At 39.5% G+C, this 20,619-nt stretch overlaps 1 protein-coding gene across 4 annotated transcripts in view; it reads left to right on the top strand.

Moving 5' to 3' along the window:
• Nucleotides 1–20,619, top strand: part of LOC115238270 (protein turtle) — a 212,694-nt gene that overhangs the window by 151,403 nt on the left and 40,672 nt on the right. For 2 of the 4 annotated variants that reach the window (XM_029811939.1, XM_029811938.1), the window contains exons 5-8: nucleotides 3,344–3,471; nucleotides 4,105–4,278; nucleotides 4,654–4,982; nucleotides 14,786–14,907. In XM_029811939.1, coding sequence (XP_029667799.1) covers nucleotides 4,124–4,278; nucleotides 4,654–4,982; nucleotides 14,786–14,907 — 606 coding nt within the window. In that variant the 5' untranslated portion in view covers nucleotides 3,344–3,471; nucleotides 4,105–4,123. Of the gene's footprint in view, nucleotides 1–3,343; nucleotides 3,472–4,104; nucleotides 4,279–4,653; nucleotides 4,983–14,785; nucleotides 14,920–20,619 lie in introns of all 4 variants that reach the window. The other 2 variants (XM_029811937.1, XM_029811936.1) reach the window with 1 other exon arrangement.

The raw sequence follows: 20,619 nt of genomic DNA, 5'->3' as shown, positions 1-20,619 counted from the left end.
GAAAAATCGCCGCCGATACATCGGTGCGCGATACGGACCAATACTTTCTCCCCGCTTCCGGTTACGTCGACCGACACCGATAATGAATGAAGTCACATGGGACATGTAGTCCTGACACGAGCCAATTAGCCGGCTGTTTCGTTTTATCCCGAAATGACAGCACAGCGGATAGAATAGGCAAATTGCGTTATATAAAAGTAGAATTATGAAAAAACTCGTTCACCGAACGATTTGATGGACTTCGTGTCGCTTATCATTCATCGTAAATATGATATTATAAAATGTTTGCAATTTATAAAAATAAGAATGCCGTCAATTTTATGTTCAAAAACACAAATAATCCGTCTCGAAAAAACTTGATGTAAAAAATATTTGTTCTAGAAATGAAACGGATGCGATTTTATCGAGCTGATTTCTTATGTTTACCCGCTGGAATTTCAACTGTCGACACGTCCAGTGCTAAACTTCTCACGGTCGATTCGATTTATAGCCCAACTGAGTCTGGTAGATATTATATACGGGAGTCGTGGAATAGTTAGACTGTATGGGTGGGAAAGGGATAACATGATGGAACCGATGAGAGAGAAAGCAAGGAAGGAGAGAGAGAAACTAGCCAGTCCCATCGGCTCGGTGCTAATAATCGGGAAACACGAAGACGAGTTATGACAGCCGGTGTCGCAGCCCTTTGGTGGGACGCAATTGCGTGGATGACACGTACCATTGTTCAAACAGTACAGCCCTGCGCCTTTTATTAGTACTAGTCGTACGCGATCCACCGGCGTTCCCCTCTTCAGCCAAGGTAACAACCGCGTTAGATGTACTCTCGTTTGTACATCGCTCGCACACTCTCGATTTTGGAAATAGTTTCAATTGCGAGATGACCATTGTGCGAACAACTTGCCGATATAATGCGGATTCTGGTCAAAAGGTCACTCGCTGCTCCACATTATTAAATCGATTTTGCAGTCGCGTTCTGAGCTATTTAAATCCATATTTATAAGAAAGGCGATAAATATTCCCTCGCAAGCAAGCTGCTCTATTTTATACTATCGTCCAATCGATAAAATATATAACATATAGGAAAACCAACATTCACATGTGTAACATGTTGGAGAAAAATGAAAAAAAAAGAAGAATTCAGCCTTAATTACAAGATGATAACGAAAGAAACAGAATTTCTTCGTAATTATATTCTTCATCGAACTACCGACAATTAAATTTGCAAACTGACTCGGAGAATTACAGTTTTCACAGTTACTCCAACCTCACTCATGAAAGAAGAATCCACTGTTATCCGAGAGTTAAGGTAGTTTGACGCTAGGTAATAAAACGTGACTTTACTCTGAGAATAATATCGGCTATAAAGACAGGGATAGTAAGGGATAGTAACACCAATGGTATATTCGAAAAGTCAATTTTATACGTTTATTTGACAGAAAATACTTGCGACATTTGTGTGAAACAAATAAATCGTTACAATATTTCTGCAATGCTTAAACTATAAAGTTACACAACATTCCCTGCCCTTGTATAAAATATAATTAACTATTTATTTTTATAAAGCAACATTGTTTAAATCCAAGAAAACACCATAACTCTTACATATTATCGATCATAAATAATAATATACGATGACTTTTTCAGACTTTAAGATATAATATACTCGTATGTGTAAGATGTAGAACACAATACATGAAAAGAACGTTATTTGCAGTCGACAGTTGCGATGACGCACGTGCAAGAATTTAAATTCCACTCGCTCGTACGTAAATTCTTGAGGGAAGTGCAAGCGTCTAATCTGCCATCTGGCTTAGCACCAGAATGAGTAACAACACTTGATTGATGCTACAGCATTAGTAGCCGACGGTGATCATAAATAAGAACGCTGTAAGCTTACGGTATCGTGTAACTTTACCGCGGCATTCGCTCACAGATTACTGTAGAATACTACTACATTATTTATCCATTTAATGCACAAGAGTTAATTTTACAGCTTTTTCTGCAGTGGAGAGTGCGCTATTTATTAAATCAAGAGTATGTGATATGCAGGCGCTTCATTTCATTAATTAATTAATTATTATAACAGCTCGAGGCAAAGTAATTTAATCTCTACAATATTTTGTGAGTTTGATATTTTAAGATTCCATTAATTCGTTTCATCGAACACGTTTCCCATTCATTTCACACAGACTCGTCGCGATCAGCGAGCGTGAAAGTACAATACTTGGATCTAATACGCACCTGCTCTCTACATCTCGGCAGAGAGAACGGTCATTACTAACGCAGAATAGTCGTAATTCCCGTCAGGGTTAGTATTACACGAACGTGCTACGAATGAGATGAAATCTTCATGCGTATTGACATACGATAAATAAGCCGCGGACTCTTCCTTTTCCCCCCGCACGCGCGTTATTCCGTGATCGTAATACATATATTGTATATGCACACATCGTAATATAATTTGAATAATCATGATCGTTTTTTTATGTAGAAGTTAAGCACTGCAATATTAAATGCAATTGCTGCGTATTTACAATTCCATTACGTTACTCTCATAATCAGTGATATAAGATATGTATTTATATGGAATTATTACATCGAGAGACTTTTTTCAATTGTTGAAACAGTATTAAAAATTTAAATACATGAAAAGCGCGATTTTATTGAATAATTTCGAAGAAAAATTGATATTAAATAAATATTGTATAAAAATAAATGTTAATTCAGCATATTGGATAAAATAAGCATTTACAATCGTCCGTAAAACTGAAATATTAAAGATTTTAAATTGAATCTGATCGATGTTATAGAATTCATGTCACATGCGCTTCAAGGATTAGAAATATTTAATTTCTTCCTTTCGAGATCATTTAATATTATTCTACCTTAGTTCCTGCCAGATAACGTGGCAGTTTCCGAACGTGATATAATTACTAGTTCATCGTCGGAGCGTCTACCTCCATCTAAGCATCGCTCGTAGGGGCTGGAACCCAAATTGAATCAATCAAGCTTGTATCTGAGCACGTATGTTGCTAATCGAATCGATTCATGTTTCACCTATATGGAATTTCAACTATCTACCAAAGGATTCGTTCTATACATACATCCACATATACGGATATGGATGTATATGTTTGTTGTACAAAGTTATATCTCGAATGAAAAGCGATTACGCAGGCATATCTCGCGAGAGATAATAATAAGTTATTAGTGCACAATTGATATTACGCAATACATTTTTTGCTGCGATAGTATTTTTACTATCGAAGGAAGCGAGTAAAGATTTTTTACTTTGTTCTCAAAATAGTACGCTGCTGATGAATATTGTTCCTTTGTGTTACAGGTGATGAGAGCGACACGTTGCGGGGGTTGAAGCGGCTGGCGAGAAGGGCGAGGAAGTGGCGAGGTTCGTGAAAATCAGCACCGGGGACGTACGATCCGGGCAGCGGTAGTAGTGGCGAAGCGGAAGGGGTGAGCGAGAGAATCTCAATTTATATTTAATAAAAACAAAGTAGGAGATAAACATGAATAAGTAAATCTCGTTTAAAGTTTGCTTAAAACATTAATTATCCAGTTTTGTCCCCGTTTTCGTAAAATGATGCGTTGATCTAATTTCTTGTTTTCATACATATACTCGACCTTTTTCTCTATTAATTTAAATATAATGCTTGGATGCTGAAAATTTTTACATAGATTTGATAACATTAAATCTGCACGAGAATCATATTTAATAATCGCATTACGCAGATGAATCAATGTATGCAAGTCAAATTTTATGTAGAAAAGAAAATGTTTACGATTATCTCCTTTTTTCATACAAAAATATACGCAAATTTTTCAAAAATTATCAGTCATGACACGTAATAAGATATTTAGTATGCATTGAATAAATTCGCAACTCTTACTTATTGTCACTTCGTGTCATATCCTAAGATCCGCGGTATGTGTACTATGTTCTTTATGACTCCTTATTCACCGTCAGTACTTCTGGTTTATGTGACATATTGAGCGCCATGTCATTTACCGGTCGTAGCTCACCTCGACCAACGATTGTTACTGCGCGTGCTATAGTTGTAACAGGCCTCGACCGCTTTATGTCCGCAGGTACTATGGGAGCGGGGGTATGGGGGGCGGAGGAGGGCTACAAGCCACGGACCTCCGGCGACGGCTCGAGTTCCAGTGTACCGGAGGAACTTGTTCGCAGGGTCTTCGGTCCCTAAGGCACGACAGCTACCATGCCACCGAGGAGAAGGCCGCGTGTGACGACCACGAGGACAGGTAAGCGATCGTAGATGTCACGTCTAGAAGATGCAATTTATTTGTATAGCTTTACATATAGCTTTGCATCGAGTCAGCTTTGCATATATTTTCTGCACAGTTATCTTAGTACAACATGAAATCTGCGCGAAATAAAAAGAAAAAATTCTAAATTTTAAGACTCAAATAATCTATCCCTTTAATAGCATTAATATGACATTCTGTGTATAAATTACATATATAGAAAAAATAATAAAAGACATTAAAAAAACTGTTTTAAAAATAAATCGCTGATACAGATCTTCGTAAAAATAATTTGAATTGTTTCGCTAATCAACAAGATTACATAAGTGGATGAGGTAAAATCGCTTACAGTAAAAGAAGATCTTTTCTTAGGAGGACTGACCACGAGGCGATCCTCGCTTCCGGTCAGCCCACCTGCACAGGCTGTCGACCGTATAGGCGTCAGGAGAACGAAGCGGTTGAAAAAAAGGAAACTCTGAAGCGACGCATGCCCGAGTCGAATGGGATCGGTTCGGTTTTCGGTTACCGGAAGCTGCGGCTTTGTCTGGGCCTTTTCGAGCATGCGAGTAGAAACGATGAAGTGGAAGAGGACGACGAAGAAAAGACGCATCGATTACGGTGGTGTCGCAGGGACTTTCGACGAATCGTGGAAGTGACGACGAGAGCTCTACTCCTTGGTATCGCGCTCCTCGTCACACCAGGTATTATTATTATTATTTTGCTATAGAATATTGCTATATCGTAGACAAGACATCTTTATTTCAAAAGCGCTAGAAAATATTTTGAAATAAACTTTACTTTTAATGCGAGAAACTCACTTCGGAAAATTCAGGTATTTTATAAAGCCCGTGTATATGATATATATATATATAATCGGAGTTTAGAGTCCAGTCTGTTTTATTTAATAATTTAGTTTGCGCCAATATGTTGTTGTGAACTATTATCTTGTTACATTCTCGAAACTATGATAACGCGGCATCCTGTCGCATCCGAGAATCTCTTCATTTGTCCGCCGGTGCAATCTCGTATTCGTTCCTCAATTAGCGGGAACCGCAAATTAGAGTTCACTAGTTGGCGGGACATCCGAATGATCGCTAATGCCATGGCATCGTATCTCACGAAACGGGTCGTTGCTTCTCAAATCCGACGTACCATGGGCGGACACCGGGATAGAGAGCTTGTGGCGTGTAATGGGACGTCGACTGAGATCGACAAATGAAGCGAAATAAGCTGGTCCGGCGCGATCAGATAATGGAGTATCGGGCGAGAATGCCAAGTGTGCTTAAGTAAGGGAAGATGAAACGGACGGCGATGAGATAAGCTTGATTTTCGCGATTGTCGCAACTTGTAAAACTTTGAAAGATACAATTGCAAAAGAAGCTCGTATATCTTAATCACAGTCGTATTTTCACCACGGAAAGAATTTATACTTTGCATAAACATTCATTATAAAAGCGTTTATCTGTTCAAAATGTAAAGTTAATATATGCTTTGTCCCTTTATTAACGACTGACATAACGCCGCTTTTATCGTGCGTTTGTGCAAATGCATAATTACGCGGTCGAATTTGTCATAATTTTTATCTACGACAGGCTGGATTGTATGAGCCTCATTCAAACTTCGCGATCGCAAAATATTCTCTTTTGGTACCGTGCGCGAGTTTCAATCTGAAAGAATTTTCCGTCACGAACCGAAGCGGCGTGAATGGCCGCACCGTGAAAAGAGACTGAGCCTTTTATCAATGCTTTGAATTCGTTTCGATATGCGACAGCTCGGCTGTTTGACAATTCGAAAAATGGTCTTCTGTCAAATGCGGGACATTGTCATATCCGCAATGCGAGAAACGTACGGATAAACGCGATATCAATTTTTCTACCAACGTTATATACGAAATAATAATATTTATATACTTTTTTGCAATGTCCGCAGTATTTTATATTATTACATGAGATATGCAACATTTGTGATTCATTGATTGAATTCGAATTTCGAAAAGAATTAGAACATTGCAAATTGAAGAGCTGTAAATATAATTTTGTGCGACGGTTTCATACAAAAGTTATAATTGATTTAAATAAAAGGAGTAGGGTTTCTCAATTGCAACGTAGGACAGGCAGTTTTACACTTCGTATCACGTTCTGTTTTTACAATTATTCCGGGTGAAGTGACACTCTAAACCACGAGAACCTTAATCACGCCGTCGCAACGAGATTACTGACAAAGAATAAAAAAAAAAAAAAGAAAGAAAAAATAAAAACGCGCATGACATGCTCGTGTTTTAAGAGTTCCTTTTTTTTTACATGGACGTTATACGAGGATCCTTATGATGCTCGTTACTCAGCGCAAACAATTTCATTAAAACTCCGGTCTCTCTCGCGAAGTCTCATTCAAAATATATGCACAACTGCGTTAACGGCACGCGCATGCGTTGATAATAAATACGAAAACTCGCATTATCCTGCAATTAAAATACGCATTGCCTCGCTTCTCTCTTTCTCTCTTCCGCAGAGATAGAAAATATAATTAATCGCAGCAACTTTGTAATATATATATATATGATTGTATACTCTAAGTATAATATCCCTTTCGTTTTTGCGATATCGAATATTTGTCATTGTGTAACTTTGTGGCGGTTTATTTTGAATGAAACATTACACACACGGGAGACGACAAAAGATACATTCCATATAAATACATGCCAAAATATTGGACGTAGTTGGAAATGCTTATCACAAATGAAGTAAATATTGGGACTGTTGTACCTGCAAAGTGCTGTTCTTAATCAAAATCATAACGATCAAACGCTGCAATTAATAATGTTGCTGCGGTTATTCCACAGTGGGCTTCATTAATTTTCGCAATCGTGGTATAATATATTTACGTAGGTAAAATAAAATACACGCAAAAGAGAGGAGTACATAATACTGTAGTAAATAATTTAAAATATGTGAAACGAAAAAAATACACATAGCCTCTGGGGAGGAAATAGAATACGTATTTTCGTATATATATGGATTCTCTTAATTAAATTCTACTCCACTTTCGCGCTCATGTATATCGCGTTAACGTTTCGATGTTTAATTGAGTTCCAACGTTATATAATCTTCGGCATACACGAAGAGATGTACATGTATATATTTCATTATTTAAAAATAACACGTTACAAAGAGCTTGCAAGAAACATTGCCGGAAGAAACAGGAAACGCGAACACGGGAAGAACTGCTTTTTTTCAAGAGCTTTGCCAATCGCAATAAATTCAATGCTCAAGAGTCATGCATAGCTCCATAAATTTCACATGCTTTGCGACTGTACGTGACGGATGATTATGGGTTTCTTCCTCATAGCGGCTATCAAAGCGTCGCAGATGGCGGACAAGTTGCAAATGACGTGATGCGCCGACCTCTAGGGTACGTTGTCCTTGATAAATACGATTGCACACCGCTGACGAATCTCAAGATAACACGCGACGACTATCTGATCCGCGATAGCCGACATTTCGCGATGTTGTTGTCGGGAAAGTTCAAGATCCCTGATTGCATTTACACGCGTGTTTTTACGCGAGCGAAGCATATGGCGTTACACGGAGAGTTGCATCGTCATCAGAAATTACGTTTTCTTCGCCGATCGCGACCAAGTTTCATCTTTAAATCAGCAAGTTATAGCGCAGTCGTTAAGACTTAAGGAAAGATAAATACGGTTTTTTTTTTTCTCCGCCTATATATATTTCCAACAAATAGGGATCTCGTGGCAAACGCACGTACAAACCTCGTAATAGTGCGGGTAAAGTCGATATTGATGGGGCGAAGCTCTCGAGGCGACGGTTGGTTTCACGAAAAAGGATTTTCGTGTTTCACGTCGGGCCCAAACTACATTTACCGGTTTCGTTTATTCGAAATAATTAAAACCTATCTTTGAATCCTGAACTCATTAAGATAATAGTATACTCGTTAGCCCCGCTTAATTGCTCTACCTTTCGCTTCATCCAGTTGGGTGCCTCGCGTGCGATGCCGTCTCAACACATACCTGGCTATTTAGCTTACACGAAGCATGGCGAGCTGATGGAACGGCTCGCTAATTTCACGCTTCGGTAGTATTTGAAAATTCGTTGGCAAAGATGAGAAGCTATTTCGCGAGCTTGTTTTAATATTCTCATGTATACGAATAAACGCGAATTGTTACAATGTACTTCAAAATACTATAAATTAAATTAAAGAGAAATAAAGCATATATAATAAATTATTAGAAATTTTTTATACGTATAAAATTTGGGTCATTTTCCACCGAGGAAGAACAAATTGAAAAACGTTTTTAATTCAATATCTTTTTTCAGTTTGCAAAAACAGGAATCAAATATTTTATTCCAAAACACAATAAGAAAATAACAAAAGTAAAATATTTCGTTTTTGTAACGAATGGAGATAAGCAAAATTTTTCGTGTTTCATCCATACATCCAGCTGCATATATTCCCCACGAAACATTCAAATGAATTGCTCAATCTGTTTATCTCGCCGGAAAAACAACCGCGAAGTAAAAGGCGTTTTGCCAAAACGACGTGGAAGTGATTCTGTCTGTCTAACTCTCTCATCCTCTATCCTTCCTCCTCTCCTGCCGAGTTAACGGGCTGTGAAACGGAAAAGTCTTTTCCACGCATAAAGAGAATTTCCGCGCCGGTTGCTCGCACCTCCTTCAGATTTTCGATGATCGGGTAATACGACTCAACCGGGTTTCATTCGACTATAAAGCTGAAAAACAAATAATTCGTAGCGCGTTCGTCACGTATCAATTATTATTAGGGCGCAGCAAGATTTATCACGCGCATCAGATCGATGGATCCTGTAAATCGTATGCGATATATACCAATGCTGCCACGAGAAACGTAAGAAAGCTCGATCATCGCAATTAGATGAGACTGACAATTTTACATCATCACGAAACACGACCACAGACATTCGCGTGTGTCATTTCGCTGATCTCGCACGGCAACATGTTGTATAAATATTGAACAAATAACTGCATTTCTCTGCTACGTTTTAATATATTCTAATATTTAATATCCGTATTTATAGATGAAGATTATGTTAAATGTTGGATTTCACGGTACATAAGTCTCTTTCCAGGCAGTTGGTTCATTCAACGGACAAATTAGCGCATATAATGATGATTATAATTACCGCGGTACTATATACAGACAAAACGCGGGGAGGCTTTATTTTACGAGCTCGCTTGCCGGAGATAACGAGGTGTTCCCGTCGCGTACACGCGCCCGCACACGCTGCAGACAGACCGTTGAAAATTTAATAACAAGTAACAATAAAAACGGTTATTTGGATGCGGCGTTATCCCAAGAGAATCCCGGCAATGGCGATAATGGCCGCACAAATGCTGCGTCAGTTGCGCGTCCAAGTTGAAATTATTATTCGCATCGCATACACCAGGAGGGCGGACTAAAACGGGTTGTTGCACGATCGGAGGGCTTTAGGCCGGTTTCGTCGTACAATATCAATAATATCGTCACGGTTCTCTCCCCGTTACGTTAATAATACATCGCCCGATGCGCGATGCAAACGTCGATCATATTCGGATATTGCGACGAGAGCGCAACGCGAGATAAAAATTTAATTGCAGATTAAATTAGAAACGCGAAAAGAACTTTTAATAATTGCAAGAAGATTACGGAATCAGAGAGAATCTCGAATCAAAATATTAGTTGAAAAAAATCTCGAGATATTATGTATCGCGACACTTGAACGTTCCGAAGCAATTTTCGATCCTCCAAAAGTTCTCAGAGTATCGGCCTCGTTATTTCGATTTATTACATTTAAACGATCGGAAACGTCGAGCATGATGTAGGAGTTAGTGCGACTTTTCTCTTTCATAGCGTCGAATGTTCCCAGGTCGCGAGGCGCACATTTTTTATCGAGAAAAATGCCTGTGGCAAAGTGTCGAACTTTCAATGGTTCACCGGAAGAAGCCAGCATCCATGATATTACACAATGGATATGGCTTCGAAGTATCATGTCCATATCTGTCTATATAAATATGGATGTGCATCGCGAGACATATCGCTCACGACAGAGATATACTTGTTAATTTAAGAATATTAATGTGACAACGCGGCAGAATTATTCAGGAATATAAATGTTCCAATTCTGATTTATATTTGAAAATAAGAAAATTAGAAAATCGTGTATTTCATGTTAAATATGATTAAATTAAATTAAAATTTTCATTGATTTGCTAAGTTTATTTAAAAAATTTATTAAAATTTTTCATTAAATATTATGTCGCATCCTAGATTTTTATTATTATATGTAACTATATAAAATGCATGACATATATTATTACAGTATAACGGTTTTAATATATAATAAACATACCGCGATAAATATCGACACATGTCATAACCGAGATGGCGTATTCAACGTAACCCAATTTCATCCTGAAATCCCCTCGTACTTTTTCTGAACGATGAAAATATCTCCGATTTAGAACTCATCTGGCGCCGTAGGTTTGTCATTGTGAAACGCGTTTCGGAGGTTTGCGTACGCCCGAGGAGAGATTTATTACGGTCCCCTTTGTCGTACGCGCATACGAGCGCCAAAAATGTGTCGTATTTGCAACATGGGGGAGATCTCAAAGGGGACAGCTATCAAAGTCGCGTCCATTATTTGAAATGGATGCTATTGTGCTTCGGGACCGCTGCCGCCTTTCGCGCGATTCTCTCTCCCTTGATGTTAGCGATTTTCTGTGGTTTCAATCGTCAGCTTTTCCGAGCAACCGACGTTGTAGCAGAGCCGCTTTGACGCAAGCTTGACTATTGCTAAAGTTAGCTGGGCATTAAGCGACGTTGCTTCTATAGATGCACAATCTACGCGAAGGTGAAACCCCCACGCATAGTTGCAGTTGCAAAACGGTATGCAATAGGAAGTTGCACTTTGAGCGAATCATTTAGTTGCGTGCTCGTAAAAATTGAAAAAAAGCTCGCGTATGCTAATTAATATAATAATTCATTATTATATAACTATTATTAACATTTTGGATTTTAAATCTTGAATAATTGTAGGATACACATCAATCAAATGTAACAGGCGTTTCGTGACAAAATTTAGATCGTAATGGCACTACTGCATTAAGAACTCGAAGAGAACAGTAGTTTGCGAAGTAGTAAAAAGTCCATGAAAATGCGGCAGCTGTTTACCGCAGTGAAACGTTAATCGCGACGATCGTGACGCAGCAACGAAAGGCCAGGATAAAACGAAAATGGAAGGTCCGCGACAGATTCGTCCCAAGTTTGCTTGTCAGCAGTCAAATCGATATTTCCTACGCGAACTTTTCTCCGGACGCAAAGTAGATCGGCTGTCATTCCCGATTTGTGTTTCCCCGACCGATAGAGCTTCTTGCGACATAGAACTTTGCGATTACTTTGCGCGAATATAGCAGAGACTGCGCTGGCACATATATTTCTACGAATTAGTTTAAGTATTTCGACTTTTTAGTTCTCGCCACAATAGACTTCCCTCTGTGTGTTTTAGACATCTGACAAACTCTATCCACGTTTCTTATTCCGCGGTATTTTTCTTTCTCGAGCGATTATTTGAAAATAATATAAATCTCTTATAAGATGAAGATTTTAATTCTTGTGCTGGTTTTTTTTTTAAAAGCTAATTATGCCAGAGCCAATATAAGCTATTAAGCAAAAGTGTAAAAAACTTATAACATACATCATTGAAAAATTTATTACATAAAGTAAATTTATTCTCGAAATAAACAAGGTCTTGAGATATTTATCCAAATATCATTTGTGATTAGAATGTTTAATCATAGGATATATAAACAATTTTCAGATTAAGAATCAAAAGTTCTTTGAATTTCGAGTATCAATTTATCTGCGACAGTAATGCCCTTTAATTTATTGTGTTCCTCGTTTGCACTAAGAACATTAATTATCCCAAAGGAGTTTCTTCCCTCAGGCTCGCCTGCATTATCCTCCCCGACGTGTTTACCATCGTCGTTTCACCGCGTCACGGTGTACCGGCTACTTTTTTTCCCCATCGGTCCCGACATTCCCCGATATATAATTTATAGCGATATCTCCCCATTCGTAAACAGGGTATAATGGCGTATTCAACGTAACCCAATTTCATCCTGAAATCCCCTCGTACTTTTTCTGAACGATGAAAATATCTCCGATTTAGAACTCATCTGGCGCCGTAGGTTTGTCATTGTGAAACGCGTTTCGGAGGTTTGCGTACGCCCGAGGAGAGATTTATTACGGTCCCCTTTGTCGTACGCGCATACGAGCGCCAAAAATGTGTCGTATTTGCAACATGGGGGAGATCTCAAAGGGGACAGCTATCAAAGTCGCGTCCATTATTTGAAATGGATGCTATTGTGCTTCGGGACCGCTGCCGCCTTTCGCGCGATTCTCTCTCCCTTGATGTTAGCGATTTTCTGTGGTTTCAATCGTCAGCTTTTCCGAGCAACCGACGTTGTAGCAGAGCCGCTTTGACGCAAGCTTGACTATTGCTAAAGTTAGCTGGGCATTAAGCGACGTTGCTTCTATAGATGCACAATCTACGCGAAGGTGAAACCCCCACGCATAGTTGCAGTTGCAAAACGGTATGCAATAGGAAGTTGCACTTTGAGCGAATCATTTAGTTGCGTGCTCGTAAAAATTGAAAAAAAGCTCGCGTATGCTAATTAATATAATAATTCATTATTATATAACTATTATTAACATTTTGGATTTTAAATCTTGAATAATTGTAGGATACACATCAATCAAATGTAACAGGCGTTTCGTGACAAAATTTAGATCGTAATGGCACTACTGCATTAAGAACTCGAAGAGAACAGTAGTTTGCGAAGTAGTAAAAAGTCCATGAAAATGCGGCAGCTGTTTACCGCAGTGAAACGTTAATCGCGACGATCGTGACGCAGCAACGAAAGGCCAGGATAAAACGAAAATGGAAGGTCCGCGACAGATTCGTCCCAAGTTTGCTTGTCAGCAGTCAAATCGATATTTCCTACGCGAACTTTTCTCCGGACGCAAAGTAGATCGGCTGTCATTCCCGATTTGTGTTTCCCCGACCGATAGAGCTTCTTGCGACATAGAACTTTGCGATTACTTTGCGCGAATATAGCAGAGACTGCGCTGGCACATATATTTCTACGAATTAGTTTAAGTATTTCGACTTTTTAGTTCTCGCCACAATAGACTTCCCTCTGTGTGTTTTAGACATCTGACAAACTCTATCCACGTTTCTTATTCCGCGGTATTTTTCTTTCTCGAGCGATTATTTGAAAATAATATAAATCTCTTATAAGATGAAGATTTTAATTCTTGTGCTGGTTTTTTTTTTTAAAAGCTAATTATGCCAGAGCCAATATAAGCTATTAAGCAAAAGTGTAAAAAACTTATAACATACATCATTGAAAAATTTATTACATAAAGTAAATTTATTCTCGAAATAAACAAGGTCTTGAGATATTTATCCAAATATCATTTGTGATTAGAATGTTTAATCATAGGATATATAAACAATTTTCAGATTAAGAATCAAAAGTTCTTTGAATTTCGAGTATCAATTTATCTGCGACAGTAATGCCCTTTAATTTATTGTGTTCCTCGTTTGCACTAAGAACATTAATTATCCCAAAGGAGTTTCTTCCCTCAGGCTCGCCTGCATTATCCTCCCCGACGTGTTTACCATCGTCGTTTCACCGCGTCACGGTGTACCGGCTACTTTTTTCCCCATTGGTCCCGACATTCCCCGATATATAATTTATAGCGATATCTCCCCATTCGTAAACAGGGTATAAGACGGGCAAAAACGAACGTATCGAGGTATGCTAACTATCCGTCGATATCGTCCTAGAAAGGGTTCCGCGAGCGGAACATCGTCGTTATCACGCGCGACACGCGAAGGGATTTTTCTGGCCAAGCGCGTTATCTCGAGCATACAAAATCGAGGTCGCACTCGATCTTACGACATCGCATAGAGGTTAATGCGAAGTTAATCTTACGCGGCCTCGACGACGTTACTCGCGTGCGGCATCGGATTTCCCAGGTTCGCGGAAAAGAGAGCATACGACAACCATTGCCACTGATTTACCTTTAATGGCTTTTAATGCCTTCCCGTTGAAGTACGAGCGGCATTAGGTCTCTTGCAGTTTTCTTTCCACGACAAAACTCTTGTGGCAAAAATCATGAGTTTCCGCTCGTTTTTTCGCAGACGCGAGATGTGAAAATGCGGAAAATTTTGAATGCCATTTGAAACGAGTGTTTTATCCTGTTTTTATCAGCTGTCATTTTTATAGCGCGATTTGACAGCTGATGTTTGCTTGCTTATCGCACTGACATTATTATTAGTAATAATATTATAATGAAAAAAACCTATAGAAATAGAAAATAAACTCTTTTTCCTCTTTTAAAATTCCTGATAATTAATTTCGGAATATTCATTATTATATTATTAATGACATGACGATCTTTGTTCCAGGACTCTGTCAACAAGACGCGGTGCACATCACGGCTATCCTTGGGGAGAGCGTTGTCTTCAACTGTCACGTAGAGTTCCCCGGTGAGCACCCAGTGCCCTACGTTCTCCAATGGGAGAAGAAGGTAGGCGACACGGTACGATATCGGACGATATCGCCTCTGCTCTCTATATCCGTGAGTTAAAAAAGACGGGGGCACTCCTCGAGTGCGCCACGCTTCTGGTATCAAGCAAGCTGCTAGTATACCATCGCGACACAATTTTAAGCGATGTACGAAGAGAATCGCTCAACGTTATATCGAGCGAAAAGTCTCCTTTCGCTTCGCTTCTTCCGGGCAATTGATGCATATAAAATCGCAAGCACGCCTTCCAACGCCATTAACACCCTCTACGCTTGTCGAGAATTATTGCAATAACACGATATAATTTCGCATGATTAATACTGATACGGTAAGATACGAAATAATGAAGACAGCGTGAGTAATGGAATATAAATATAATAATCGTCGGCAAGAGTAATGGAAAAATCGACGTTTCAATCGATGCTTAATCGAGAGACATACTCCGCCGAGGTATCTTAAATTTCTTCGGATGGAAATGCACTGGAAATTATCGCAGTTCACTCGGCGCGCGCTCACTCCCGTGGAAAGAAATTTGCACTTCCGAGACTTCTTTTTTAATTCCCCGATTTAACGTTGCATAATCGTGAACTGGGGCGTGAAGAGGCAATATGGGAAAAAGAGAGAGAGCACACGGACGCGACTCAGCTTGTCGTATGTTCGAATAAATAGCTATTTTCCATGAATTCTGCGAGCTAACTTTTCTCTTTGATTTCTATCAATTAAAATCTCATTTTCAAAATATAAATAATAGAATTGCAATTATCTTTTTTTCATAAAAAGTTTCAAAGTTTTCCTAATACGTTTCGAGTAATATATTTTGTAATAAAGTTCCTAAGAATTTTTCTGTAATTAACTTTATTACAAAATATATTACTCGAATCGATTTGGATTGAAATAAAAAAATTTTGACCGATTTGTGTATTAAAATGTGAAGTTATATTTTTGGAATTTTATATATTGTGTTTAATCGCGCTAGAACTATCGTCGCTTATCTTTTATTTTGGTGATAATAATGAATATAGATTTTATAACGTTTTAACGAAATATATCCAATCAGAAATACATTTATATATTAACCAAATATTTACGAAATATTGAGATTTTCGTTGAGCTGAGCTAGGTGGTATCAATGGCGCTGGAATGTCCTCAGGAATTTTTCCAATATTCGCACAAAGTTATTTAACAATGAATGTTACATATGGTTCTGCTAGTAAGCTTATACCAGAACTTGAACCAGTGAGGCAGAGCGCAACGGAGGGCACACGTTTTTGAAATGTTACTGCAACGTTATTGTTGAGAGACTTTAAATTGGCCGTATATTTTCAATGATTTGTTGGCTTTACGCGCTTATACGTTTTTTCCGTTTATCGTTTTGTACCTTGTTTGATTTAAATTGGTGGGATCGATAATGGCGAACGGGACACGCCTTCTCGTTCATGCGAACGAGCGAGCACCGCCGCAAGTTACTCGCTCCAGTAGAGTAAAAGTAACATACTTACGTTGTCACAAATGTATCTCATCCGGACCGGAGAGGGCAGAGCACATTATGTATGATCAATTAACGACATCATCCGATCATTCAATCAATATCAACTATAAATTAACTCCGAATCATACAAATGCAAAAGACTTTCTTCATTCATACGCATCTCATGTGATAACCACATACCATCGCGATATACATGTGTACATGGAGCCATCAATGCGGATGGGCGATGAAAATGAGCGATACATTGATTCGTAGACGTAATTAAGGAACAAAAAAATTAAAAGCTGCTAAAAAATATTATACATTCAGTCATAAAATGTTAATGTTCTGACAGTGCATCAAAAGCTTATTAGAGTGTAAACCTGCGATAAAAATTATTAATTAAAGATCATTGACATCTGGTTTTATTAATATATCTGTGACACATAATCTATCAAAATTGAGATTGATCTATTTCGAATATTCGGATTTTTATTCATAATACGATTACACACAAAATACGATGTTTTATATACCGTAGAGTCACAAACTCTTTTCTACGTGTTACGAATCAACGGGATATATTTCGCAATTTTTCACGTGCGCTCGCACGAGCTCGACGACGATACTCGTGGTAGATTCTTCATGGAGAGTTCGTTGCACCGTTTCGAGAGAGAGAGAGCGGAAGAGCCAGTCCGGTCGTGACGCGTGTAACCCGGTATCCGGGAAACCCACGCCGATTCGCCTACACGCTCGTAAAGTCGCACCACGACTCGTTGATCGTCTCGTAAGAGAGAGATTTTCTTCCCGATTAAATATAAGTATCCTATGTTGCGCGCGTTCACGACTCGTCGCGGCTCTTTCGAACGACAAGCTCGCCGTTTCACGGATCTTTTTTTATCCCCGCGATATAAAAAAAGCGGAAGAACCCGAGATCCACTTTGACTATCGGAGTTTTACATGCTGTTCCCTTATGCATTTACCATATTTCACATTGAATCTTTGTCATATAACGGATATTCTTAAAAAACAGTTTACTCAACGAATCTCGTGATATCTTGCAATAAAAAAAAAAAAAAAAAGAAGGAAAATGATATATATATTTATTTTTTAATTACGTTGGAATATTTAGCATTTTAATTACTTCTCTTTATACTGATGAAACGATACGATATTTGGCTCAGAGTCAACAAATACATTCTGCTTATTGGAATTGACATAAAACTTTGACTCTTCGTTTCTTTCAATGTTTCGATACCTATACGAGTATTTCGAATTACTCGCGCGGAACGCTCTCCCGCGAACGACGAGCTCGTCCATCACGAAACAATGCGGAGTAGTGCACTTTCCCACTTCTATTTCGGGGACGGAAAATTGAAAAATCATGTCTCTGTCTCTCTAACCTCTGGTGCCTTGCATGTATTGTCGCTTGCGCACGTGGTGGTGATGGTGGCGGATTTAATTGGAGAGGGAGACGTGTGGCGTATGGCTCGAAACACGTGCGGTTGTCGCGTAAAAATATCTCACCGATGCGGGGCCGCAATTAAATCGCATAATTGTACGAATCGCAACGTCGAATCTAGCCGTAAATCGCGCCCTGTGACACGCTGCGATTCATACGCGATCTTGTTGCGAAAGTACGGTATAAAAGTTATCGCCCGATGGTGCAACACACCCCTCCTGCGATCCGGACATTACCGCTGCGAGCGCACGATATGTAATGCGCGTGTGTAAATAATCTTGCCTGTTGTGCTAGTGTGTAATGTTATTATCTCCCGTATATTCCTTATTACGTATTAGTTGCATGCACGTTAACGCGTCGCCACGAATTTATACCCTCGCATTGCACTTATCGGCGTGTCTCGCGATCAATATAATACAATATCCCGCTAATCTGGTGAGCCCACTGGCGCGAGATATCATCTCGCCGGTCGGTAATTGCCGGGGAGAGATAAATTGATTAAAATTAAAACACGATAGGATGCTGGTCGCGCGCGAGGCCGACGCAATCCAACGAATTATAGCGTTCGCGTTATCGACGACCGGGCGACGAATGAAAATCGTATCGTGGAAAAAAAATACGTCGATCTCATGGTTTTAAATATATAATTAAAATGCGGGCAAAATCGACGTCCAGCGTCGAGATGTCCAGCACCGGATGGCTCTAACGACACTGGATCTCGAAAGCGCCTGCATCGCGTTGCCCGGAAACGCATATTAACCGTTGAATTCAATATTGACTACGCAAACCTGCCATCGTCCCGTAATTAATTAATTGATCGATCGGCCGCGCGGGACAACACTATGATCACCGCGATCGGAAATCGCTCGCGACTGGTTAATAATCTTAAGCCGCGTTCATGCTTCACCACACACGCCCTCAAGAATGTAGATACGATTTTATAACGATCAGCAGCCTTCTCATAATAGGTACTGTGCGAGCGTATTTTGCACGCGGAATCGATATGATAGAAATTAATCGCGAGCAATAATCGTCGTTCCATCGATCGTTATGGAACGTCATGAATTCCATAAGCAAATCTTACGCGTCGAAGGCCATGTAACGCGGCAAATAGGATATTTCATTCGACGCTGTCGTACCTGCATCGAATTTCGATTGCGTGCATATGGTTTGATTAAATCAATTTCTAATACAATTGGTCCATAATTGATACGTATATAATCGATATAAAATACTAAGATTCAAATAGGAGAATATAATAGAAACTGTAACGTCTCCATTATAATAAAATATTTTTAAATATTTTAAAATATATACACCATAAAATAAAAAAAGTGTACTCGTGATATAGCAAATAAAAGGTTAAATATATAAGAATCACATTTATATGAGAGAAAAGCAAAGACGTGTGTGTGCATCTTCAAAAGAGAAATACTAGAAGTAAAAGAGAAGATTCTACGCGCGGTTGTCTCATCTCATTCCCGAGTGCCTATACTTTCACGGCAAAAAAAAAAAAGTGTTCTCCGTGTATATCGCAAAAAAATTTCAGTACCGCCTCGCTTTCCAATCTACATTCAACCGTTTCAGCAATTTTTCTATTAGCATTAATTACCGTGTCTCGGCAAATCACTTCGGGAAGCGCGAGCCCGGCCGAGGTCAGTTCTTCGTGGCCGTTCTTTTTCCTGTCCCTCGGAAAATGCTTCTGAAAGCGGGGAGATTTCCAGCAGCGGAACGATGCGCCCCGGCCATTTCCATTTCCAGACGACTCGCGGCGTGGGGAGGGAGTGACGGGGGAGGAAGGGAACGAGGGGGCATCGCGAGGTTCGGGGGTTGGCACACAGCGAGGGGCTGTTTTCTTTTTTACGCGCAGCATCGCTGGAATCTCGCATAAATCACGCGAGAAGCCCGGGGCTTTTGAGCCGCTCTCCTTCATCGTCTCGACCACCTCGCCCTCTCACGATTCGAACCTTCCCCTCCTCCTCGCCCTTCCCCTCAACCTTCCGCTCCCGTTACCGACCACCCGTTCCCTCCCTCAGACCGTCGCTTTCGCCCCCCTGTCTATGGCGCTGCGGCTGACAACTAATTTCTCTTCCCGTCCGACTTTTTTGCACCCCCGCGTTCTCGTCTATGGCGCGAAACTAGCTTCCTCGCGCTCCCTCCGCGGATACCATTTTTTCGTCGCACGCGGTCGACGTGACCGCGAGGTGCAACGGCTCGCACCGCAATCGCAATTAACGGTGATAATTAAAAGGCTACGATTCATAATTAAGAGACTCGAAAAAATTCTTAATGAGAAGAAGTGGAGAGAACGCGTTGTACGATGTCTTTCATGGACTTTCGTTTGCAGAGCCATTTTTATCTCGCAAAAAAAGAAAAAAAGCGGTTAACGCAGAATATTTGAATAAAAGAAACTTCTCGCGAATATTACTGTTATCATAGAAGCGCAAAAATGCAGAGATATTTACCTATAAATTTTTTTTTTTTTTTTATGTTGACACTATACCAACAAATTTTTTCCTGCAAGGCGAATCAAATAGAATCGTTTATCAAACGCATTCATGTTATAGTTTGCTTTGCGAAACACGAGCGATTGTCAATACTCGAAATGCATATTCGAAATGAATACGCGAAGAGAGACGATTCGCGCACATTCGTCATAGATATGAATACGAACAAATACACAAATATTTTCTAACTCGGGCGCCGCTAATTGATTCGATGAATAAAGAAAAAGCACTCTCGTAAATTGCGACTGAGGTGCGTTTCTCTATATTGTACATGAGAT

Source organism: Formica exsecta, unplaced genomic scaffold (assembly GCF_003651465.1).
Source record: "Formica exsecta isolate Colony F162 unplaced genomic scaffold, ASM365146v1 scaffold33, whole genome shotgun sequence".
Lineage (NCBI taxonomy): Eukaryota > Metazoa > Arthropoda > Insecta > Hymenoptera > Formicidae > Formica > Formica exsecta.
Note: the sequence above shows the minus strand (reverse complement) of the source record. Positions and strands in the feature narration are given on the sequence as shown.